The following is a 27,503-nucleotide window of genomic DNA, read 5'->3' as shown; positions in this document are numbered from 1 at the left end:
ATTCAATAGGTAGCTGGTGATAGAAGACTAAATTTCCAGAGACAGAATAGGGATGGTAACATGAATCTGAAAGTCATCTATGTAGGGAGGATAATTAAATTCCTGGAGTATGATATAGAAAGACATAATATAGAGGGGAAAAGTGAGGACATTCCCACAATTAACAAACATCATATATGATAATTCTGCAAAGGAGTCTAAAGAGGAATTGCAAGATAGGTAGGAGGAGAACCCATAGAGAGCAGTGTTGTAAAAAACCAAGAGAGGGCGGTCAGACATAGGTCAAGGATGATGAGCACTGAGAAAAGAAAATCTGAAGTGACAAGAGATCATTGATCACTTGGGGAATAGCCATTTCTTTATTTTATTTTATTTTTAATTTATGGAATAAAACAAGCATTTCCATACATCATAACATTTAAAAAATTATACATGAAAGTATAGATTTACAATGCATGAATTACTATTCCTTGAAAATATATATATAACAAAATTATCATGCAAATATATTTTTTCTTTCCTCCCCCTAAAGATGGCTAACATTATACTCAAATACACATATATGTAGAAGATTCTTGTATATAGATTTCTATTTATCAATTCTTTCTCTGCATGCAGCTAGCACCTTTCTTCATATCTTTTTTAGTTAATTTGGTTATTTATAATAGACAAAATAACTTATTTGCTCAAAGTTATTCTTAAAACAATATTGATGTGACTGTATACAATGTTCCCTTGGTTCTGCTTCTTTCATTGTTCATTATTTTGAGTGTCTTTGCTGGGTTTTTTAAATCATTGAGTTCATAATTTTTTATAGCATTGTAGTACCACATCTCAGTCATATATCACAACTTAGCCATTCCCTCATTGATATGTATCCCTTTACTTCCCAGTTCTTTGCCCCTACAAAGAGAACTTCTTTGAATATTCTAGATTCTAGAATGTATGGATTCTTTTCCTTTTTTCCCATAATCATCTTTGGAAATAGACCAAGTAGTGATATTGCTGGGTCGAGGGAATTGGTAGTTTGATAACTCTTTGAGCATGGTTCTAGTTTACTCTCCAATTATGAAAATAATGACCAAAACTAAATAGTATTGACTAAGAAATAGAAAGGTAGCTCAATACAAGAGAGTAAACATACAATTTATTACAGAAAATAAACAGAATATATGAAACCAAGGGAACATTTCCCAATCCCACCAACAATGAATCAGTATCCCAATTTTTCTGCATTCTCTCCAAGATTCATCACTTTCCCCTTCTATCATTTTAGCCAATCTGGTAGGTGTAAAATGACATCTCACAATTGTTTTAATCTACATTTCTCTAATCAATAATTATTTAGAGCATTTTTAGTTAACAATGAATTTTTTTGATTTCTTCACTGGAAAACTACTGTTCATATTCTTTAATTATTTGAGGAATGACTCCTATTCTTATATATTTGACAAAGTTCTTAATATGTTTTAGATATGAAATCTTTATCTAATAAATCATCTGTAAAAAATTTCACTTAACTTTTTTGCTTTCCTTCTTTCTACTTTTGACTATATTCATTTTAGTTGTATAAAACCTTAAAACTTAATGTACTATTATTATCCATTTTACATCTAATTTTGCTCTCTATCTCTTGTTCACTCATAAATTGTTAACCTATCCATAAGTCTGATAAATAATATTTTCCTATTCTAACTTTCTTGTAAAAATCTCTTTATATCTAGATAATATATTCATTTTGACCTTATATTGGGAAATGGTATGAGATCGTGGTCAAAATTTCTGCTGTACTGTTTTACGTTTTTCTCAGCAATTTGTTTTTACCAAATTACAATTTTTTTATCCCAAAACTTAAGTTTTTAAACTTATCAAATGCAAGATTGTTATATTTATTTTCTGCAGTAAATTATATGTCTTCTCTATTCCACTGATCCACCCTTTTATTTCTTAACCAATGCCATATAGTTTTGATAATTACTGCCTTATAATACATTTTAAGATCTGGTATTGCTAAGACTTTGCTACTCCTACCTTTCTTGCATCACTTAAAGCATGATAAATTCTATTCCAATTCTCTATTATAAGTCTGTGTGTATGTCTCATTTCAAAATGTGTTTCTTGTAAACAAGATATTTATCCTTGAATTCTGATTTTTAATCTGTTCTGCTATCCGTGTCCATTTTTAGGGGAGTTCATCCTCTTAACAATTATAAAATTGTTATTTTTGAATTTTCTTCCATCTTATTTTTACTATTTTCCTTCTCAGCCTTTTTTTTCAGCCTAACTATTCCCCTACCCTCTTATTTCTTCTTTTACCCTCTGTATAAAAGTTCCTTGTCTATTTACTTCACCTTCCTAATCTTTTTATTTTTAATTTTTGGGTTTTGTGGGGCAGTGGGAATTGTGTATATGAGGGCAGATTTCAGCTCAGTCCTTCTGACTCCAAGGCCAGTGTTCTGTACCACTTCACCACCTAGATGCCCTCTATACCCTCCTAAACGAAATCAGTATGTCTGTTAGATCCTTGGTAACCTAAGGCAGAATAGGTTGAATTGAAGCCAGACTATAAAGGATCAAAAAGTGAGGTGGAAGAAAAGAAGATGGAAATAAGGAGGATAGAAAAACCTTTTCTTTTAGGATTTTGGCTGAGAAAGGGAAGAACTAGAGTATGAAAGCTTGGGGGAATGGTACACTTTGAAGTATGAGAAGGATCTGGATAATTTTGAAGACCACAGAGAGGGAGCTAATAGATTCAACTGAAACTTTTCTCAGTTACCAAAGATGTCTGTCTTAATTGATAGAGAACAAACTGCCTTTTTACTCTAGCGTCTTTCAGGGTTTATTCTCCATTTGACATAGAGTTTTGGGAATTCCACACCATGATTAGGAATATATTGGAGAGATCTCCTGTGGTGAATGTGGAGACAAGCAGAGACAAAACTTCCATAGAATGGGCAGGCATTGATGAGTCACACTTTTTTAAAATTTTTCTTTCATTTTTTCCTATTACATGCAAAGATAGTTTTCAATATTTATATTTTTGTATGCTTTTGAGTTCCATATTTTTTCTGCTTCCTTCCCTTCCCTCCCATAGCAGCATGCAATCTAATATAGGTTGTATATGTCAAATTATGTTTAATATAGTTCCATATTAGTCATGTTGGAGACACATTCTTTTTCTCTAGAAGCAATTTCCCCATTGATTGGAATATGGATCCATTGATGGATTTAAATAGATGGAGCTGTGGTGCCTTAGGTAAAGAGTTAAACCCTTGCTTGAAACTTTGGAAAACTTTAAGAATCATCTTGACTTTTTGACTTCCATCAAATTTCTACTTGCATTGTAACCAAAATATTTCACTGCTTTCTAATTTGCCTTTTTCCCTCCCCTGTCTTCATAGATTTCATTCGAATGATAATTGCATATGACATGGCATATCAAATTCCCCCTTGGAATTTCATACTTTCCTGTTTGCCATCAAACAAGACTGCTGACTTACACTGGCCTGGCTTCTTCAAGAACAGATCTGTCTTCAGTGGAGATGATCAGACTGCTAACACTAACTTTAATGATTCAAACCCTTCAGAATTTGCATCCAAAGAAAGTTTCTACTGTTGTCTTTGGAGTGAACATGATAAAAATCTTTCTAAGTGTGTGAACAGTACTGAAAAGAAGACATTAGTTTCTCCATCAGCACTCTCCCAAGCTTTGCAAGAAAGAGGTAGACATTTAAAGTTCTAGAAAGCCCATTTTTAAATTTTTAAAAAATTTAACAAGTATTCTTTTTATATTTTGACAATTGCTTTTTTTGACAAATGCTCTTCAAAAAATCTGAATGAGTTAGATTCTTCTCCTTCATCTTCATCATCATCTTCTTTCTTTTTCTTCTTCCTCCTCCTCCTCTACCTCCTCTTCCTCTTCTTCCTCCACTTGTCCTCCTCCTCCTCCTTCCTAGATCTGTGTCTTTCTCTTCTTCTCCTCCTGAACACAGAGACAAATTTGACCCCTTTAGGTATCACTGAGACTTGACAGAATAGACAGCATGTCTAGACTATAACTCTCTTAAAAATAACAATTATGAAAAGTAACATTTGAGGTTTACAAGTCCATTAATCTTGCTTGATCTTTTTTTTTTTTTTTGGTTTTTGCAAGGCACTGGAGTTAAGTGGCTTGCCCAAGGCCACACAGTTAGGTAATTATTAAGTGTCTGAGGTCGGATTTGAACTCAGGGACTCCTGACTCCAGGGCCAGTGCTCTATCCACTGTGCCACTTAGCCACCCCTATTCTTGCTTGATCTTAACAGTAAATTGTTAAGTTTTCTAGTGTGAACATTTACATCTGGAAATTGGCAAACACCCCAAATCAGGGCTTAATTTATTCTTTTGTTGATTGTATAAACTTAATAATTGCTGATTAAACTTAAAAGTAGATTGCATGTACAGTTGCTTAACATTTACCAACACATTCATAAGCTGCATCTATCCACATTTTAGTATGATTATGAAAACTGTTTTGATCCAGGGAAGGTCCTTAAGGGACTAAAAGACCATGGGTATGATGGATAGAAAACTCAGCCCAGAAAAAAAGAAGACCTGGGCTCAAGTCCTGATTTTAGAATAATGGCTGTGTAATTTTGGGCAACCTTTGAGTTCTCTGAATAATTCTCCTAAGAGAATGTTTCTTTTTTTTTTTTAGGTAATTGGGGTTAAGAGACTAGCCCAGGATCATGTCTGACTTTGGATTTGAACTCAAGTCCTTCTGACTCCAGGGCCTAACTGCCCCTGAGGATAGGCTTCAAGGCAGGGTACAGCCTACATTGTCAGAGTTCCAGATTTCTGAATTTTGATGAAATTACAGATCCAGCTTACCAAATTAAAAAAGGCAATAGAACAACAATCTTGTTATTACTCAGTCATAATAATTACTTATACTTAACAAAGTATAATAGATAGCTATAAAAGATAGCCATTAACTGTGCTGTCCTCAGTTTTTTCACATGTAAGATGAGATGATAGTATTAGTTATGGTGACCTTGGGTGGTTATAAGGATCTAATGGGAGAATATACATAAATTATATTATAAACTTTTAAGCTCTTAGTGGCATTAATCATATTGAAAGTCTGAATAACTATGTAATTTTTAAATCTTTTGTGAAAATCTCTGAAAATAAGAAGCCAATGGAACTTAGATCTAAAATAAGACATAGTTACTATAGCTTACCCATGTGTAGATAGACACAGTGAAGCTGGGAGAGATTCATTCTCTGGACTAAGGAGAAAATACACAGAAACACAACAGTAATTAGAGCCTTAATTCACAATGAGCATTTTGAAGCTAGTGTTGTCAATTAAGACAAAGTCTCAGGTTTGTCTCTGGCTCTCTAGGGAGTCAGAATGTGTCTCTTAAATTTGGCTGTGCATAGTGATATGGAAACACCAGGAAAACACATTCAGTTCTCTCTCTCTCTCTCTCTCTCTCTCTCTTGCATTGTTCAGAATATATTTTTTTTAATAATCTGTAATGTTTTCCTCTGAATTCAGGTGAAAGCTGGAACATTGAGTGCTGGGTCAGAGGGGACTTGAAGATACTCATTTGTAATTTGGAATCATTGTTGAATTCTTCAAAGAAATTAGAATTTCAGGCTCATCTTTCATATTTTCTGTAAGTAGCTGATTAGAAATATTCTTTATATATAGGACATGGTGTAAAAAGGATCTGGTTTGGGATCCCACATTGATGCTTTCTAGGTTTGGGAGCCTGAGCAAATTAGTGATCTGTGAAACACCTTAATAAAAGTAGTCATAGGGAGAAAGAACCCAGAGTTGTGTTGGTAACCAACTTTATATTAAAAAGAGACTGATGTAATAAGATTAAAAATTTACTTTTCAGGGGCAGCTAGGTGGCATAGTGGATAAAGCACTGGCCCTGGAGTCAGGAGTACCTGGGTTCAAATCCAGTCTCAGACACTTAATAATTACCTAGCTGTGTGGCCTTGGGCAAGCCACTTAACCCCATTTGCCTTGCAAAAACTAAAAAAAAAATTTACTTTTCATGGAACGGCAGTGTCCAGACCATTTTCTGGCATCTACGTCTCTTAGTTCTATGGCTTCTTTCTAGTTCTGTTTTAGGGTCCTGAGGGAGGGAGGTGATAGTGTGACTGGGCTCTGCCCCATTCAGACAGACCACTTTGGTTCTAACTGGCACATTTTGAGGACCTTGGAAAACTTGAGATAGTCCCAGGAAGGTCACCCAGATAGCAAAGAGCTGTGAGATGATGTTGGGTAAGGATCAGATGAAGGAAGGCAGGTACAGAGTCTGGAAAAGAGAGGCCTCAGTGGGTGGTGGGGAATGGTGACACACTTCAATTATTTGGAAGTATTTCCTGTGGAAGAGGAAATAAAATAATTCTTCTTGACCCAAAAGGACAAACCCCAGAGTTGCTAGACTCTTCTCATCATCAGAGCTATCAGAAGGGGGAATGGATGCCATCAGGAGGTATTACATTAGTTCTCAATGGAGAGCTTCAGTTGGTCAGTCAATCAGCATTTACTGAGCAACTCTTATGGACTAAGTACTGTGTTAAACCCTGGGTGGACAGGTGCAAAAAGGGCAAAAACAGCTCTTTTCCTCAAGGGTCTTACAAATCTAAAGGAAGAGAAACAAGTTTTTCTAACACAAAATACTTTAATTATATAATATTTATTCTTTATTTAAATTACAAAAATATTTACTTCTATTTAGGAAGAAAGCTTTATCCTTAAAACTTTAAAAAAAACAATAAATAAGATGGTTGTTAAGCCAAAATAGCCACCTGACTTTGTGGAAAGATGTATGCAAAAGTAAATTGCTGACTCAGCTTCCAGGTGAAGTCAATAGCAGAATTCATCACCATGCCTTACACTGGGCTGCGCCTAACAGTTCTCAAGATATTTTTAGTTTTGATCTTGCATTTCACTTGGGAATCAGGTAGAGTAGCCGTTACGGATGAGAAAATTATCGTAAGGACTCCAAATGGTTTTCTAAGGCTACTCGATCTTTTTGAAGACTTCCACATGGAAATCATGGAAGTAGAGTTGGAGAGGATGTCAGTGGCCATCTACTCCAATTCTGAGATGCTGACACATTAACAACTTCCTTTCAATTCAGATTCCCCAGGATTTGTGTGAATCCATTTGAATGCATTATTATCTGAGCCCCACTTCATCATTTCTCATAAGATTAGCATGAGATAATTAATCCAAAGCTCTACTGAAATTTTGGTAAACTTCATCAGTCCCTTGTTACTTGGTTCATTAATCCTGTCAAAAAAGGGGGGAAAAAGCAAACATGGTTAATTTGTAATGACCAATTATTTTTTAATATAAACATTTTTATTTAATTGATATAATTTATTTGATTTTCAAATTATATCTCTCCTTCCTCTTCCTCAGCCCTCCCTGAACTGGAAGCAATCAGATATACATTATCCATCTTCAATGATGGAAAACATTTCCATATTATCCATTTTGTACAAGAAGACTCAAATAAAAGAAAAAATGAAATGAAGTGAAAAATGTTATGCTTTAGCATATATATATATATATATATATATATTCAAAGTTCTCTCTCTCTCTCTCGAGGTAGATAGTATGCTGCATCAGTAGTCCTTTGGAATTGTCTTGGATCGTTGTAATGTGAATAACTAAGTCATTCCCAGTTTTTCACTAAACAATATTTCTGTTACTCCATACAAGATTCTCCAGGTTCTGTTTGCTTCATTCTGCACCAGTTCAAGTAAGGCTTTCCAAGTTTTTCTGAAATCATCCAGCTTATCATATCTATTCCATTACAACCATATACTACAGCTTGATAAGCCTTTCCCCAAATGATGAACATGCCTTTGATTTCCAGCTATGAGAAAAAGTGCTGTTCAAAATATTTTGGTACAGATAGATCCTTTTCCCTTTTTTCTCAGTGTCTTGGAATAAAGGCCTAGAAGTAGTATTACTGGATCAAAGGGTGTTACAGTTTTATAGCCCTCTGGGTGAAGTTCCAAACTACTCTGCAGAATGAATGGATGAGTTCACAATTCTAGAAATAGCGTTTCAGGTTTCCCACATCCCCTCCAACACTCAATATTTTCCTTTTTTTCATATTAGCCAATCAGATAGGATGAAATGGTATCTCAGAGTTATTTTAATTTGTATATCTCTAATCACTAATGATTTAGATAATTTTATAGCACTATAGGACTCCAAAAATTTTGATTTTGGGGGGTAATGACCAGTCCTTGTGAAAGTCATGCTTTGTTATCACTTCTCCCTTTGTAGATGTGAGGCAACCATCTCTAATAGTCCATTGAAGAATTTTTTCCAGGAATCCATGGCAAATTCATTGGACTGCAGTTTGTAGATTCCATTCTCCTATCTTTCTAAAAATGTATATATTCAATAGAGGTAAAACTAGACTTTTAGTTTGCCAAGCCTTAGAGGGATTTTGTCCATAGTCAAACAGAAACTGTCATAAGCTAGATTTGAATTTTTATCAGTCCCAGATCTACCACTCTTTTATTTTTTTACCATGATATATTACTGCTATAATGTGCAAAGGCTGAGTACTCTTTCTCAGTAATGGTGGACTAAACTGATCCATGAAGGATTAGCTATTTGATTCTGAGATCAAATCTGCCATTAAGAAGACCTTTTGGAAATACAATTACAAAATATTCTTTACACAAAGATAAATATAAGCAAATTGAGAAATATTAATTCTTCATGGGTAGGCTGAGCCACTATAAAATTGGCAATCCTACCTAAATTAATTTATGTATTCAGTATAATACCAAATCAAAATACCAGAGTTATTTTACAGTGCTAGAAAAAATTATAAGCTTCATTTAGAGGAGCAAAAGGTTAAGCATATTAAGAGAAATCAATAAAAAAAACGAGAGAAGGTGGCCTAGCAATACCAGATCTCAACTTGTATTAGAAAACTATAATTGCTGAAGTAATTTACTATTGTCTAAGAAATAGACTAAGTATTCAATCAATGGAATGGATTAGGCACACAATATAAGGAGAAAAAAATGAACATAGCAACCTAATGCTTGATAAACCCAAAGATCTAAACTTTGGGGATAAGAGCTCATTCTTTGACATAGATGCTGGGAAAAACTAGAAAACAGTCTGGCAGAAACTAGGGATAGACTAATATTTCCACACCATATACCAAATAAGGTCAAAATGCACAGATGGTGGTGTGTGTATATATGTGTGTGTATTTATCTATATACATACATATGCAATTTAAATACATGGAGAATAAATACAAATTGATACAAAATAGTGAAGTATAAGGCAATTTGGACAGGGAAACACCAACATTTAGGGGAATAAAAAAGGCTTCATGTAGAAAATCATGCTTAAACTGATTTAAAGATTTTATTTATTTTGAGTTCTACAATTTTTCCCTCATTCTTGCTTCCCTCCCCGCCCCACTCCCCACAGAAGGCATTCTGTTAGTGTTAAACTGATTCTTATAAGAAGAGATAATTGAAGTTCTCTCCTTTTTTAAAAGACATTTTATTTAATTGACTTTTTTGCTTTGCATTATCCTCATTTTCAAATCTCTCTCTTTCATCCAGTGAACCATCTTATAGCAAATAATTTAAAAAATTAACAGAAGAATAAACCCAGTTCAGCAATAGTAACCAACATCGCAGCTAAGGTATCTGCCCTGTTCCAAACACATGGTCTCCCACCTCTGCAAAGATGGAAAGGAGGTGTATTTTCTTTGGGGTCAACTTGGTTATTATGGTCATACAACATTCAATTGATTGGTTGTTGGTCTTTATTTTTCCATAGTTATACAATGATATCTTGTTTCCTTATTTCTACTTATAGTGCTTTGTGCCATTTAGCTCAGAATTCTTCCTATTCCTCATGTCTTATGCCTATGCCTTTATCCCCTGATGCTCATGCCTGAGCAGGAGCCCAAGCTGAGATTCCCCACCTTCATGTTTATATCTAACACCGAGGTATAGATGATGATGGAATTCATGCTACTTATAACAAACCATACATTTTTTTATAACATAGATCAGAAGCATCAAAGGAAGACTCAACCATGATGTCCCAGAAGAATAATTTTCAGGTTGTTCAGTGCAATTGCAGTAGGTCCAAAGACTGTGAATGCCATGTACCCATGACCATAGCCAAACTCAATTCTACCTCATTGATAGTTTTGGAAATCACAAATGGTGCCATATTTCTCCAGTCACCAATGATGTCTGTGAAACCTATAAATATTGGTAAGTATAAAGTTATCAGATATTAGGACTTTGCTTCACAGAAACTGTGAATAAATGCTCTCATCAGTGTGAATGCTTCCTCTGTCAATGCAACTAGCAACCTTTCTGTGACCCATAAAAATTGGTGTGAGTTCAAATTCATCACTTGAGTATGGTACATTAAAAATATACTGGATTTGGAGTTAGACAATATGAACTCAACTCTTCTCTGCTTATTACTACTTGTTTGACCTTGGTTAATTTTTTCACTTCCCTGGGCCTCAATTTCCTCATTGGTAAACTGAGGGAATTGAACAAGTTGGTCTCTGCAGGTCCTTTTGGGTCTAGATTTAAAATTCTATGCTAGAACACTGAAGGTATGGTCTTCAAAGACTTTGTTGAAGGTTCTCCATAATGGAATTTCTGAACCTATGGACTTAACCAGTTTTGGGTCGTGCTCTTCCAGTGGAATATAAACTCCCTCAAAGAAGAGACAGATTTTGTTTTGTTCTTCAGAACAGCACTCTGGGACAATGACTATCCAAAAAAGCACTTAGATAATGCTTTTTGAGTTGAGATGAATTAAACTTTCTGTCTACAGACACAACAGACATCTAACATATGTCTATTGACCATCTATGCATATTCATCAATTATTCAATCACATATCATCTCTCTATAGCTCCGATCTATCTACCTATATAATCTATCATTTATCTCTGTCTGTGTCTCCTATCTTTCTCCTGATTCTGTCTTATACCATTTCAGTTACCCCATATTGCCTCTGCAATTATTAAAAAATCAGATTTAATTCATGATCTCATAGGGTCAGAGTTCAAGAGACCCGAGAATTTGACTAGTTCAATTTTCTAATTTAATTGAAGAGAAGATGGAAACCCAGGGAGTGAATGACTTGTCCAAGGTCACATTTCTGGTGTCAGAAGAGAAGTTCAAACTACTCCACTGATATGAAATCCAATATTCTTTCTTCTGAAAACTGAAGCCTGACTTAAAAATACTATTTTTTTTTAAGTGAAGCCAGATCCACCGTTACATCTGCTACTGGAAATAACAGATGATGGAAAATTAAAGATCTCTTGGTCCAGTCCACTATTGGTACCATATCAACTTCTATACGAAGTAAAATATTTTGTAAAGTCAACTGAGACCATGGAACAGGTATGTTTTTCCTTTACTATGCAAATCATGACATTAAATCTTGAGGATTTCAAGAAGAGTTGAGCACTCCCTAGATCCCAATATTACCTTCGGGATAAAATGAAAATGCTCCTCAAGAGAAAAATTCTTAATTTTTCTAATTTTCTAATTCAAAATTCAAATTCCTAAGACTTTTCCAGTATCTGATTCTCATGTAGTGAAAGCTTACAGAACCACAGAACTCACTATAGGTTATTACATTTAGCTAAATATATCTTCATCTTTGTAGAACCATGAAGTTTACATTATTTCCTGTTGTCATCTCAAGGTGATCAATCCCAAAGCAAAACTTATAGACTTTCTTATAAAATTTAACAATAACTTTCATAGGACCATAGATTAGAAGGGCATCTGGTATTATGATTTTAGAGCAGGAAGGAGCAGGAAGTCATCTAGCTCATCTTTCTTATTTCACAGTTGAGGAAACTGAGTCCCAGGCAAACCACCGATGGTAAACAGGAAAATCAATTAGAATACAGTTGCTCTGATTCCAAATCCAGGATTCTTTTCATTGCCTTATGATTTTCTTCCCCCTCCCAAGTCTCTGATTAGCAGAGGGATGCCTAAGCATTTATCTAGCTGGATCAGTTACCAGACAACAGTCATCTCTCTTCAAACTCCTCAAACAACAGGTCTGAGCTTATGGGTTGGAATCCTACTGGCACAATGGATATTGGATTCTCATTAGAAATATTAGGGAGCAGGGGCAAGGGCCTTTAAGGTTTGGTCTCAACTAGGAAGAAGTAAATCCCATGTGGTTAAGGCTAAGAGTCTTTGTATACAAAGGAAACTGTAAGGGAGTAGAAGAGAATGGGGCAAAATGGTACCCTGCAGAGGCTTCCTCAAACTCAGGTTCTCATTAGCAATCCTCTTCTGTGTTTTGACTTTTTAAAATGACATTTAGCAGATTGCTGTGATTGTAAGAGATGCCGCCCTGCTCGTGGACAATGTGCTCCCTGGTTCTTCATATACAGTTCAGGTACGGGGCAAGAGGCTGGATGGTCCAGGAGCCTGGAGTGACTGGAGCACTCCTTCCAACTTCACTGCCCCTGGTATGGGACTGGAATATGTACTACATGTTTGCTTTTGATTGTTGGGGGGTAGATTTGGGGGACTTCTCTTTCTGTTGTAAATATTTGGAATTTTGTGATAATAAATGGGGGTTCAGAAAATGAGGTGGCCTGGGGATAGAAGGTTGACTTTGAAGTTTGGAAGAGCTGGGTTCAAGTTTTACCTCTGACACAGAATCCCAAAATTTTAGAATTGGAAGGGACAAATTGAATGTGGAAGATTATTTATATCATTATTGGTTAAAAAGAAACAGGATACATTGTACTTAATGATTATAAACGATTGCATATATGTTATTGATTTCTTTTAGCATGGGTAGTGGGGTTATTAAATGACTTGCCCAAGGTCACACCGCATGTAAGTATCAAGTGTCTGGAAATGGATTTGAATTTAGGTCCTTTAGACTCCAGGACTGGTGCTCTATCCACATGACCACCTAGCTGCCCCTGTGTGTAAATGAATTTTACAATATGTTTTGGAAATGAAACCCAAAGGTTCAGGCAGGAGGAGTTTACTGTAGGTGCCTCATTTTTTTGTACTTTGAATCCATTCATAATTTTCATACATGAAAAATTTCATAGGGAAAATGGAAGAGTTGAACAGAAAATAAAAAAATTAAATTTTAGAATGCTATTATATACTTAGTGCATCTTTAATTCCTTTTTTCAAATATATCCACTTGGATTGATTTTCTTATTTTTTTTGTTTTTGTTTTTGTTTTTTTGCAAGGCAATGGGGTTAAGTGGCTTTCCCAAGGCCACCCAGCCAGGTCATGATTAAGTGTCTGAGACCAGACCGGATTTGAACTCAGGTACTCCTGACTCCGGGGCCAGTGCTCTATCCACTGTGCCACCTAGCCGCCCCAACCCCAAGTTTTCAATGGGAAACTCCCTTTATTTTCAGTGCCAAACAGAATCGATGGGTCCAGTGCAGCATCAAGATTGTTTGCTATAAGAATAAGGAGACAATTCAACCTATTTCCTGCATCCACTATCGGTCAATCAATAAACATTTATTAAGCATCTTTTATGTGACAGGTGCTGTCCAAAGTTCTGGGGGATATAATGAAAGACTTGACTATAAATCTTCTACCTGATTTCTGTTTTCCAATGTCCAAGCTAAAGCCCAATGTAGAGTAAGGGCTTAATAAATGTTTTTGATTGCTGCTTGACGATAGGTTTGACCATTCAGTGTCAGCATGAATCTAACTAATCACTTTGCTAACTTTAGATTTTTCCATTCCATTTTGACAGATAACCCAGGGAAATTTGAATTGCTTAATTTTATAACCAAATGGAAGTGGAGCCAACTTGTATTAGCAGAACAAAATGAAATGGGGGGAAATCTAGTCCATTAGCATGGAGGGGTTTAACTCTAAAATTGGGAGTACTTCAATCACATTTGTATGTTATTTCCAGCAAAGAAGCACCTATTACAGACATGAGAGATTGTTGACCTACCCTGAACATACTTCATTATTCAACAGTACATATAGAGCGGGCTTTAAAAGTCTCAATAACCTCTTAAAATGTACAAATGAGCTTTCATATATCAATCAAATCAAGTCAAAGCTTGACTTTTAAAAGTTAAAAATAAATCAAAAACCCCAACCAGAATATCTTTGTATCCAAGTCAAAGATGTCCAGAACTCTTTGTCAAAAGCATGTCTGATCTTTGTTGGATCAATATATCCTTGTATTCTCTTCTCTTGTACCCTTATCCTCATCGCTGTTCCCACTGCCCATTAGGTACTCTTCTGCTTCAGACCAGCCAACATTTCTAGTTCATTCTAATAGACCCCCAAATTGGATGACTTCTATACACAGGACAAGTTTTATTCTTTCCCACTGCTGGGTTTGTAGAGTAAGGAGGCAATGCAGCTGAAGGGCAGGGCCAAGAAGGTAGCATTATCCTTTTTTTTTTCATATCCTGGGCAACTAGTGGTGCTGGACCTGGAGTCAGAAAGAATTGAGTTCAAATTTGGCCTCAGACAGACACTAGCTATATGACCCTGGGCAAGTCACTTACTTCTGCCCCAGTTTCCTCATCTGTAAAATGAGCTGAAGAAGAAAATGACAAACTGCTCCAATATCTTTGCCAAAAAACCCCTGCAAAATGGTATCATGAAGAATTCAATACATATAAAAGGACTCAACAGCAACAACGTTCACATTCTGGGTGTCTTTACACTTGAATTCTTATTCTTCAGGGCAGCTGGGCGGTATAGTGTGGATGGAGCACCTAACTTAAAATCAAGAGGATCTGAGTTCAAAACTAACCTCAGCTAGCTGTGTGACCCTGGGAAAGTCACTTCACTTTGTTTCACTAAAAAAAATCCTATTCTTCATTATTCACCTCAAAAAATCCTCCCCGAATTCCTTAGCTGATAGTCATCTTTCATCTAAATTCACAGAACTATCTTCTTTTCTACCTTTGTTACTCTTAGATTTGACTTACAGGACTTTTTAAATTTGTTTTATTACTCTTACAAGCCCGTGTTTGCTTTTGAAGAAAAGCTAGGAGACCTCTGTTGCATTTTTTCTCAGGACAAGGGTGAAGATGAATTAAAAAAAATTAGTAAGCTCCTTCCATGTGCCCACTATCATATTAATTCATCCATCAATAAATAAATGATTAAAATAAACACATGAACTGAGAAGTAGAATTGAGAATGATATGCCATAAAATCAAATAGAAATACTTTATAATTCTACATAAAGCAAATAATAAGGTATCTGGCAGGCGTGTGCCACATTCCTTATGTGTAAAATAGGAAAATAAATGTACCTATTTTTCCATTAGTGAGAAGCAATTTTCATGAAGAGAATGTATTAAAAGAATTTCGAACAAAGAGAAATAGGGCTAATCATGAAATATGAAGAGGTATGAGAGCCAGTGAGTCAAACCATTCTAACAAAAAGTAGTCTTTTAGAAAAGGCAATGGGTCATTTTGGATTCTCTAGAGTAGATTTTTTTTTTAAATGGCAATAGGGTTGATGTACAAAGTTTATTTCAGAGCAAAAATATTTCCCTCTACTATAAACAGTTGTTGGACAGAAAATGGAAAAAGTTGTCCAATTTAGGTTCAACCTTCCTTATGGCAGAAATGTCATTGCGCAACAGTGTATGAAATACTTTGGGCTTTCTTAAATGTTCTGCTGAAGTCAGTCCTTCTGAGGTTTTGTTCAACATATACCAATTCAAATATGTGACCTAAGAGCCCTTTCAACTCAGATCCTGTGTTTTTGAAGATCTCAAATGGATGGAGGATTATGATGCATAGGTTCCACCACTCTTCATCAAAAAAGAAGGGGGGGAAAAGAGATTTATTAAGAAGATAGTTGTTTGGGAGAGACATTAGAGTGGAGCCCAATTTTAAAGCGGTATTTGGTTATGTGTGTGTAAACTAACATGTATAAAGACATACATAAATGCATACATACAAAGACAAACAGGTATCTGCACATGCATAGAAACAGACACAGAAATACATAGACATAGATATATTTCTATTTGGATATATCTTAATCTCTATATAAAGAGATCAACATATATAGACATACATCTATATCTCTATCATCTCTCTCTCTCTCTCTATATATATATATATATACATATATATATTATATATATCTACCTCTACCTCTATCTCTGTCTCTATCTCTATCTCTATCTCTATCATCTCTATCTCTATCTCTTTCTATCTCTGTCTCTGTCTCTATCTCTATCATCTCTCTCTATCTCTATCTCATCTATATCTATATAAATAGTATTATATTCCATGCCAACAATGAATTCTCTTCCCATTTCCTTCTCTTTAAATCCCCACTAAGTACTACCTTCTATCCGAAACCTTTCCTATTCTTCTAAGTCAACCCCTCCCCCAATGAACTATGTATTTATAAAAAATACTTTGGTATTTGATCAATTAATTGATTTCTTGTTTTTGATGAGTGAAATGTAAGCTCTTTGAGGGCAGGGATTCATCACCTTTGTCTCTGCCTTCCCAGTCCCACCACAGTGCCAAGAGCATCATAGGTGGTTAATGCTGATGGATAATAAACAGTAAATGCTTAGTGGGTATTTAACTTTGTGCCTACTTCTCTTTCTACATATTCTTTTCCACTAGGAAAATAAAAGCTCTTTGATGGCAGGAACTAGTTTGTTTTTCTTTCTGTAGCCCCAAGCCTAGCACTCAGTGGGTACTAAATGAATGCTTGAATGGATTAGTGTAATGCCAATGTAGAGGTATGTCTTTTTTTTTAAGTTTGTTTATTTTTGTTTTTGTTTTTGCAAGACAATGGGATGACTTTCCCAAGGTCACACAGCTAGGGAATTATTAAATGTCTGAGGCTAAATTTGAACTCAGTTCCTCCTGACTTCAGAGCCAGAGTTCTGTCCATTGTGCCACCTAGCTGCCCCAGAGGCATGTCTTTATGTGAAATAATTCCATTTCAGCAAATTTCAAAAACATGAAGCTTCATTAATAGGTGTATTTAGTTTCAGTGTATGTGATGTTCATATTCCAATTTAATTAAATTCAACAAACATGGATTAATTTCCTATTGTATGCAAGCACTATACTAAGGGAGATAAAGACAAAAATACACACAAGAAACTAAAAAATATTGAGTATTCAATGTATTTACAGATCAGGAAATATTAGGTAATTTAAAGAGAGAGTACTAACCATTGGCTGTTGGGGGCTGGGGAAGGAGAACCCAGGGGATGTTAGCTTTCTCCAACATTTTAAAAAATCAAAACCCAAAATCTAATCTTTATTGGTCTTTCCCCATCCCCACCAAAAAGTTGTCCCCTTTTTTATGAACAGATTGAAGCTATTCTTGGTAAACCCTCCTTTCAACTTCTCCATTTCTCCAAAGCCTTCAGTGTCCTTCAATCAGCCTCTGCTCCTAATATCCTGAGAGGAAGGGGGAGGGTCCCCTTTCTTTCCAAAGTTAAGACCACTCAGTTCAATTAGCTACCACTTCATTTCTTTGACGTCATTTAAAAAAATGACCCTAAAGGAATCCGCAAGATATGAAATGTAGTATTTAACTATAATTTAGATTGAATTAAGTAAAGTTCTTTTGATGATAGTCCCATTTTATGTTAGATTACAGTCTTGTCTTTTGTATTGGAATATACATTGTACAGACCTTTGAAATCAATCTTTTCTGGAGATTCTTAATATCACCCATTCTCTCTTTCTCTACCACCCTATAGAAGTCATATATTTTCCACCAAAAATTCTGACAACTGTTGGGTCCAATGTGTCCTTTTACTGCATCTACAAGAATCAAAACAAGATCATCCCTTCCAAGAATGTCTTTTGGTGGTTGAATTTAGCAGAGAAAATCCCTCCAAGTCACTATGATGTTATGAATGCTCATGTGAGCAGGGTCACTCTCCTCAATATGAATGCAACTAAACCCAGAGGAAAATATACCTATGATGCTGTGTACTGTTGTCAGGAGAATGAGTGCCATCACCGCTATGCAGAATTATATGTAATAGGTAAGAACCCTCTCTCCAACTTAGTGCATTCTGCCTGCTGCTTGCTCATTATGGACCTTTTTGTAGAGATTCGATTGAGACCTGAGGAACAGTTTTGTTTTGCTTTCAATTTTTGTGTTCTGTTTTCTCTTTTTAGTAATATTTTAATGTGTTTTAAATAGATGTCAATATCAATATCTCATGTGAGACTGATGGGTACTTAACTAAAATGACTTGCAGATGGCCCGCCAACTCAGCCGCATCCCTTGTGGGCAGGACCTTGCAGTTAAGGTATTTCAGGTGGGTATGATTTTCATGGGCTGAGATTTGGGGGAACTTTGATGGGCATTGGTAGGAGGTAAAGCCCAGACTGAGGACAATCCTTATATCATCATTTAATTTAAAAAACTGATTTCTGCTTCACAGGAAGAGCATAAGAATAATTTTTGTAGTGCTTGCCCATTCCTCTTAATAATTTAGAGGAAAAGGTGGGGGGGGCACCAAATAAACCTTAAATTCATATATAAGAATCAGTTGATTGGATTTCATGTTTAGCTAGAGGGCAGGCTAGACTATAATTGGGTTCAAATATCTGATAGACTGTCCTGTGGAAAGGCAATTTTTGGACCCTAAGACCAGAATCTTAATCCATCTTTGAAGATGCAAAAGGGGCAAATAAGCTTGATGTCAGGAAAAGCTAGAGATCCATCAAAGTTTCCCCCAAAGTGGAAAGAGTTGCTAGTAGTTTCTCCCCCATTGTAGAAGTATTCTTTTTATGGCTAGAGAAGCTCCATTTGGGGTACATTGCACAGTTTTCTTATGCTGCAATGGATTGAACTAGAGATTGCTGAGGTTTCCTTCCATCTCCAAAGTTCTGTGATTCTAGTTAACATCCTACCTCTAACTTTTACTACTTGTGTCCATGGGCAGGTCATTTAATTTCTCTGAGTTTTTTTTCTTCATCTCTAAAATGCATAATCACAGAATCATAAATAGACTGGTAATGTTTCTACTTCTCAGGATTCTTAGGAGGCTCAAATGAGATAATGCAAAGAAAATGCTTTTATAAATTTAAAGTGCTGTGTAAATGTCCATTATTATTATGCAACCATGAAGAGAGGTCTCTAGCTGGTGAATCCATTATCATCTTTCTCTCTCCCCCCCCCCCCCCCAAGATTGATGTGGATATCATTTGTCCCTTTTATTTACCTTGGACCCAGATCTGTGGCATAGGGACCTCAAGGAAGGAAAGTTTACTGGAGCAGATGTACACTTTTCTTTAATTTATTGATTTTTTGGAGCTGCCTGGGGCAATTGAGATGTTAAAATGACTTTTCCAAGGTCACAGTACTAGTGTTTGTCTGAGATTGGACTTAAATACATATCTTCTTGAATCCAAGGCTGACTATCACTTTATCTCACTCCCTTTCAATCTTTCATTTACTATACCATTTTTTTATGCATCGTCCATTGCTGAGTTGTATCTCTAGAACAAAGACTTTCTCAGGTATCCCTCCTGAGTTCTTGGTACTTACTAGGTGCTCATTCAATGAGTCACTCCCTGGAAACAGGCAACCTTCTGTTAATCAAATCCATGAATTTTACAAATGCTTCTAAGTCCTTGGCTGAGTTGTCTTTAATCCTGGAAATCTTGCCAGGATTGAGTGACTGAAGTGGGTAGGGAGGAAGGCATGAACATGTGATGATGCATACTAACAAGAAGCAAGAAGAGAAAGAACATTAGATGCATACACAGAGTACAGCATTAGCAAATCATTGGCATGTTTTCTAAGAATACAAAGTCTGACCAATGGCTCACTGAAATTTCACAAGCCCTGTAGCTATTAAAATAAAAACTTCTTATGACTTTCTAATAATAAGAAATAATAATAATAATAATAATGGTTTGCACTTATATTGTGCTTTAGGGTTTTCAAAGAATTTAACAAACATTATTTCATTTGAGATATAGATCCTATTATTCTATCAATTAATACAGATAAGCAAGCTAAGAAAGACTCAAGTGTCTTGCAAGCTCCATGTAACTTGCCCACAGTCATATAGCTAGGATATGTCCAAATTAGAATTTGAACTCAGCTCTTTCTGACTCAGGAACCAACATTTTAGCCATTGTACCACCCAATAAATCCTCACTGTTACTTGTTAGAATCCGTCTTATGTTTCCTTCAAGGTTCACTCATTTGTTTCTCTTATAAAAATCCTTTCCTTAATGCCCTGGTGGTTAGTGCTTTCTCCTTCATCAACTGACCTTGTATATACTTCTCTGTCTATACTTCTTTGAGTATCTTATGAGTTGAACACAAGTTTCTTGGAGGCAGGGATTGTTTCACCTTTGACTTTGTATCCCCAGAACCTAGGACAGCTCCTAGTGCCTAGCAGGTACCCAATAAACACCTCATAAAAATAATTTATATTTATCACAGACTTCTTATTGTCTGTTTCCTTTATGTTTATATATTTTGTCTACATCTTAATTAGGTGATGTGTTCTCTTTCTTTTATATGTCTGATCTTATTCAACCAATAAAAGTTTCTGTTTCCTTTAGGAAATGTTAGAATATGGTGCAACTGAGATTTTTAAAAGTACCCTTCCACTTGGAAGATTAACTTAATAAATAGAAAAAGGTTGCCTGGCTTCCCTTTAGATGATTTTCTCTAAAACAGCCTTCATTTTTTTTCAAAAATTATTTTTTATTTTTATTGAACATGTAACCTAGAAGGGTCCTAATTGATGGATTTTATACCTTTTAAGGAGCAGCCTGTACTGTTCAAACTTTCCAACTACCCATCATGCCTCGGATCCCAAAGATTGTCATTTACACAAGGATGGCTTTTATGAATGTACCTTTCAGCCCATCTTTCTTCTATCTGGGTATACCATGTGGATACAGATCATCCACTCTTTGGGGTCACTTGAATCTCCCCCAACATGTGTTGTTCCAGATTCTGTAGGTATGTCATTTTGTTTTATGTATGTTTCCTTTATCTGGAATATTACATTATGATGGATATTATATAGGGTGAGAGAAGGAGGAGTGGTGGATAATTCATGATTGTGCTTTACCATATTCTATTGACACAACAACCTGGAAAGAGTTGTGACTGTGTTCAGAAGGAGAGGGCATCAGCTTAGGCAAATTTTACAGTTGTATTTTCTTATGAATATATCCTAAAGAGGACTGTCTTATTCTATAGCAATCCTGATGCTGTAAAGAGTCTGTTTTCATTATGTTACATGATAGATTCTCAATTACCAAAACTGAAATTTGTTAGTTATTTCATATAAATAGCCATGCAGTTTATATATATATGTATATATGTATATATGTATATATGTATATGCATATACACACCTGTAATTTTATGTGTTTCATTTAATATATTTTTTACAAGATGATCAACACTCCTGAAAATTTAGATCTGGGTCGATTTTAAAGGGCATATAGTCCAACTCCTGATTTTACAGATCAGGAGACTAAGGTCCAGAAAAATTAAGTGATTTACTCAAGGATACATGAGTGAAAAGTGGGAAGGGAAGTATGATATTTGAACTTAGGTTAACTTACTCTAAATGTATCATTCTTTACTATGTTGTTTCCAAAGCACATTTTATGAAGTATTTTTACCCTATAAAACTGGATTGAATATATGTATATATCTCATATCTACATTAGTTCATACATGCACATATGATCTATATATGTATGTGCTTATATATTCAGAGACACACAGCAGTTGTTTGTATATGAATGCACATGTATATTATATGTTACACACATGCACACGACACACATTTCAGCTGAAATTTTCATATCACTAAAAACAAAATGCTACTAGGCTCAGTTCTCCTCTACAATCTCCTATTCTAGCACATTCTTTGTGTTGTAACACAGACTGGGGGTTCTTAAGATTAGATAAGTGGAAGCGATGGAATGGCCCCCAAGTTGGAATGGCTTTGATGTCAGACTCTGTTGGCTCAAGAATGAGCCTAGCTAAGTAAGAAGAGACTTACTAGGTGCCTAATGATGAGAAAGGAAATTATGAAAATGTAAATTGTAACATTCTCATGAGTAGAAAAAATGGAAGCCCTATGAAGACAACAAGTGGATGAATAGAAAAATCACCATAAATATAAGAATGAATGAATGAATGAATGAATAAAAAACAAACAAATAAATGAATGAATCAACAAATAAAAGTATGAAAGATAGAAGCAAGAGCAGCTAATAAAAGCTGAATACAAAAATGTAACAAGGTACTGTAAGAATAATGTCCAATGATGACAGAGAGGTTTCAAAGCTAAATAGGGCTCAGTTTCGTTTTGTTTATAGGGGTTTTTTTTTTGCCCTATCAAGGAGAATGTTCAGGGAATTGGAGAGGAGAACAAAGCACCCAATAGAAACTCAATACTCAAGATAAAAGTAAGAGTTAAAGAGATAACAAATAAGTAATGATTTGCTTTTGATGAAGTCAAGTCATTTGTCTATATAAACTACATTCAATGCTGAATGATCCTGTATATGTGATTGGTGAGCTATCATCAGTGATATTTAGAAAATTGTGGGAAATAGAATCAGTCCAACAGAACCAGAGAAGGACAAATGCCCCAATTTTCCAAAAAATAAAAAATAATGAACTCTACAAGCTATAAACCAGTGAACTTAGTTTTGATTTCTGGCAAACTTTAAAATGTATCATTAAAAAGATGGTTATGGAAAAGAAAGCACTGATCACAAAGAACCAGCCTAGTACCGTCAAAAAAGCCATCACAAACTAAAGCCATTTCTAAACTGATTTAAAATGGACAAAAGTCGTCCAAGTTAGAATTTGCTAAGTAGAAAAGAAGACTTAACAGTGCTATCTCAGCATCAGTTGATAAGCCTAATAATTCTGGACCTGAGGTTCACCAACTTTTGTTTGTATGTTTATATGTATGCATTATAGTTGTACATTTGTATATATGCTTGGCTGTGCACATTTTATTTTATTATATATGATTTTTTTATTATGTTGTACATTTGTATGTATGTATATAGCCTAAGCTTCTCTGGAATGCCAAAGAAGTTCATGATACAAGAAAGGCTAAGAGCTCTAAAATCAGAGACCCAACAAAACTTGACATGAAATTAGGAGAAATCTTAAATATGAGAGAACCAATTATGCAATAAAATATCATTCAACCTGGAATACATTAACAATCTATTGGAAATATAAACTTCAAAAATTTAGGGTTAAAATAAAATCACCAAAAATATAGGTTAGACACAAAGTTTTATTCTCTAAGATTTATTTGAAACCTATAGATGGAAGCCATTATGATAATGACTACACCAAGCACAGAAGTGGGGGGGGGAGGGAGAGAGATAGAGTGAGGGAGATGGTGATGGTGAGGGAAAGAGAGGGGGACAAAGAGAGACAGAGAGAGAGACAGAGAGAGAGACAGGGAGAGACAGAGGAGACAGACACACACAGAGAGAGAGAGAGAGAGAGAGAGAGAGAGAGAGAGAGAGAGAGAGAGAGAGAGAGAGAGAGAGAGAGAGAGAATATTATCCAAAACCAAAGGAAAAGAGAAATCATTAAATCTCCTAGGAGGTCTCTCTATGTAGTTGCACAATGTTAGGTAGAACAATTGCTACCACCCCTATACAATACTATCTAAATGATGATGAATTGTTAACTCTTCATGGACTTAAAATATTAGGAGGGCAAGACAAATTTTCAGGCCCCAAACTGAGAGGGATAGACCCCATTTCTTTTCAAACACTGTTTGAATTACATCTATCTCTTCTCTGGGGATGTTGCCTATCTCAGTAGTTTCTGAAGTTCCTTTCCAATAAGTATACCCTCAACAAGCAATTCATGGTTAGGACTGTTTAAAATAAAGTAAACATTTAAAACAAAGAAAAGTAAATAATTCCATTCCCCTCCCTTATCCCCAAGCATAAGAGAAAAGATTCCTGCCTTTCACTGAGGAGTTCTAGGCTAGAAAAGAGATGGAGGACAAAAACCTTGGGAGCTGGAGTGGAAATTACTAATTTGGTTTCTGTCTCTACATACCTCACTCTCAGCCCTTTGTGGCTTCCTCTGACTTTCCTTTCTCTAGTTCCAAGTTTCTTCTTTTTACATCAAGAAATAAGTCCCTCTTTGAATCTACTTTTTGGACTTAGAGAATTGACTTTTACAGGTTATTCTGAAACATGATTTATTATTTCATATGCCTTTACATTGTTTCCATTCTGACTCATTCCAGGGACTAATTTCCATCTTATAAAGCCATCTTTTGGTCTGGACACGTCTTTTACCACTTCTCATTGTCCAACCCTTTCTTATAATTAGACCCTAGACTTCTAAAAGGTTCTTATACTTAGATATGGATGTTTGACTGGAAGGAGGACAACAAATGGATGTGAAAGAGAACAGAAACTATCACCAACATTTCTATAGCAATCATTCTTATTAGTGATGACTGCAACTGGCCCATTTAAACTGACCTCTCAGACACTGTTACTCAGTGCATTGGTTTTTTCTTTGTATAAATGGACTCTAGAGTTCTTATTAATGTCAATAATGGGAACTATCTTCAAATTTCTAGTAAAACCACTGCCTCCCTCCAGAGTGAATGTAGAAATCATGCTCCAAACTGGCTTGTTGAAAGTGAACTGGAGAAAGCCAGTCTTACCAGAAAAATAAACTTCAATTTCAAATTCGTTATGCTGTGAATGGACATGGAGAGCAATGGAAGGTATGATTGTTTGCTAATCAAACTAGTTTTTTTTAATTAAATGAAGAAGCATTATTGAACCTTGGCACAAATAATTAATCTTCCTTGATAGCAGTTTACATTTAAATCAAATTAAAAATGTTCACTTTATTAGGCATTGAAATATTGAATATTATTGAATTATATTTATTCCAGTAGGTAAGAGAATATATTCTAGATGAAGGATACAAACTGTTCACAGATAAGGGAGATGGGAAGTCTTTCATGATTCCCTGATATCCCCCAATTGATAGTCAAAGGAAGTTTTGAGATGAAGAAATTAAAGCTATCCATAGTCATATAAAAAAATTCTAAATCACTATTAATCAGAGAAATTCAAATTAAAACAATTCTGAGGCATCACCTCATACCTATCAGATTGGCTCATGACAGCAAAGGAAAATGATAAATGTTGGAGAAGATGTGGGAAAATTAAGATGCTGATACATGGTGGAGTTATGAATTGTTCCAACCATTCTGGAGAACAATTTGGAGCTATGCCCAAAGGACTAGGAAATTTTGACCCAGCAGTATATCATTAAGTCTGTCTCCCAATAACATAAATAAAAAATGGAAAAGCACCTACACGTCCAAAGATATTTGTAGCAGCTCTTTTTGTGGTGGCAAAGAACAGGAAATTGAGGGAATGCTCATCAGTTGAACAAAGTATAGTATTTGAATGTAATAGAATACTAGTATGCTCTAAGAAATGATGAGCAGACAAATGTCTAAAAAACCTGGAAAGACTTACATGAACTGATGCTAAGTGAACAGAACCAGGGGAACATTATATACAGAAATAGCAACATTGTGTGCTGATCAATTATGGTGACTTAGCTCTTCAGCGATATGATAATCCAAGCCAGTTACAAAAGACTTACGACAGAAATTGCTAACCACATCCAGAGAAAGAACTATGGAGTCTGAATGCAGATTGAAGTATACTATTTTCACTTTTTAAAAAATTTTTCTTCATGTTTTCCCCCCTTTGTTCTGTTTCCTCTTTTATAACATGATTAATATGGAAATACATGTAACATGATTGTCCATTAATTTTAGCAGATTACTTGCCACCTTGGGGAGAAAGAAGGGAAAAATTTGGCACTCATTTTTATGAGACTTGAGAAATTAACTTTACTTTTTGAAAACTAACTTTACACATAATAAGAAAAAATAAAATACATTTTACTAAAAAGTCTATACAAAGGAATAACTCTCACTCTCTAAATGGGCCCCCCTAATATAGATTCCAAGTGATCTATGACTTAGTGGATGAGGGCTAAAGAAATTTTTTGAGACTCATAGATGTTAATTAATATTTTTAGTCATCAATTTGTATATGTCAGATATGAACCCAAGACCTTCCTAACTTTGAGTCTAGAACTCTATGCATTTTGCCAGAGGACAAAGGAAGGACCATAAGAGCTGAATCTTGAAGGAAACTAGGCTTTCTAAGAGGCAGAGGTGCATTATTTTTTTTGCAAGGCAATGGACTTAAGTGACTTGCCCAAGGCCACACAGCTAGGTAATTATTAAGTGACTGAGGCTGGATTTGAACTCAGGTCCTCTTGACTACAGGGCCAGTTACCCTATCCACTGTACCACCTAGCTGCCCCCCCAGAGGTGCACTTCTGATCTGCCATCTGGTGGGATTACTTTAACCATCCTTTCAGAGTCAAGGGACTCAATAGCTAGTGGGTAGTGATCACTTCACTTTTTCTATCAAACTTTACAGGTACATCAAGTCTATGGTTCTGAAACTGCCAGTTTCCAGGTGCTGGATCTCTGCACTGTCTATGTTGCTCAGGTTCGATGTAAGAGGCTTGATGGCCTGGGATACTGGAGTAATTGGAGCAATCCAGCCTACACCGTTGTCATGGATATAAAAGGTTGGCACAGCTGTTGGCAGTGCATCATGAACACTTTGCATGTGTTTGAAAAATGTCCTTCCCTAATAGATGTTTATGCCATTAGCCTCTCTTATCTATTATCTTGCAGCTCCCATCAGAGGACCTGAATTTTGGGGAGTCATTAATGAAGATCCAATAGAAAAAGAGAGAAATATTACCTTATTTTGGAAGGTATGTCTCCTCACCTTATATCACTTTTCTCTCTTTTTTTTTGCCTGGAAATTTTTATTTTACTAATGTAGGAAACTTCTAGTGAGGTAATCAACTTAGAGTCTCTGCCTAGCACACTGGGACGTTAAGAGACATATTCAAAATTACCCAAATACTATGAGTCAGAGTTGGGACTTGAACCCTTATCTTTTTTTTTTCTTGTTTTGTTTTTTGCAAGGCAATGGGGTTAAGTGGCTTGCCCAAGGCCACACAGCTGGGTAATTATTAAGTGTCTGAGGCCAGATTTGAACTCAGGGAGGCCTGACTCCAGGGCCGGTGCTCTATCCATTGCACCACCCACCCGCCCGAACCCTTATCTTCTTGACCTTAGTTGACTCTCTCCCTGCTGCAAATGCTGCATGACTCACTTTTACATGTACCTGCCCTAGTAAACTGCACAAAGAATTTTGGGACACCCTGTATGTCAACATGAACATTTTACTTGATGACCTGCAAGCACAGCCCCAATTGTCCGTGTTATACTATTTTGTAATATATACATTTGAAAGAAAGCAAAACAATTATTGCCCCATTGGAAATTAGAAAAT

The 27,503-nt window shown here is 35.6% G+C and overlaps 1 protein-coding gene across 1 annotated transcript in view; it reads left to right on the top strand.

The window, feature by feature from the left end:
- Positions 1 to 27,503, top strand: part of LEPR (leptin receptor) — a 136,263-nt gene that overhangs the window by 73,227 nt on the left and 35,533 nt on the right. The window contains exons 4-11 of the mRNA XM_074221246.1: positions 3,402 to 3,722; positions 5,544 to 5,664; positions 10,080 to 10,291; positions 11,304 to 11,449; positions 12,396 to 12,540; positions 17,786 to 18,076; positions 18,238 to 18,355; positions 20,828 to 21,027. Coding sequence (XP_074077347.1) covers positions 3,402 to 3,722; positions 5,544 to 5,664; positions 10,080 to 10,291; positions 11,304 to 11,449; positions 12,396 to 12,540; positions 17,786 to 18,076; positions 18,238 to 18,355; positions 20,828 to 21,027 — 1,554 coding nt within the window. The remainder of the gene's footprint in view (positions 1 to 3,401; positions 3,723 to 5,543; positions 5,665 to 10,079; positions 10,292 to 11,303; positions 11,450 to 12,395; positions 12,541 to 17,785; positions 18,077 to 18,237; positions 18,356 to 20,827; positions 21,028 to 27,503) is intronic.

Source organism: Macrotis lagotis, chromosome 2 (assembly GCF_037893015.1).
Source record: "Macrotis lagotis isolate mMagLag1 chromosome 2, bilby.v1.9.chrom.fasta, whole genome shotgun sequence".
Classification (NCBI taxonomy): domain Eukaryota; kingdom Metazoa; phylum Chordata; class Mammalia; order Peramelemorphia; family Peramelidae; genus Macrotis; species Macrotis lagotis.
The sequence above is the reverse complement of the archived record's forward strand: the minus strand, read 5'-3'. Positions and strand labels throughout refer to the sequence as shown.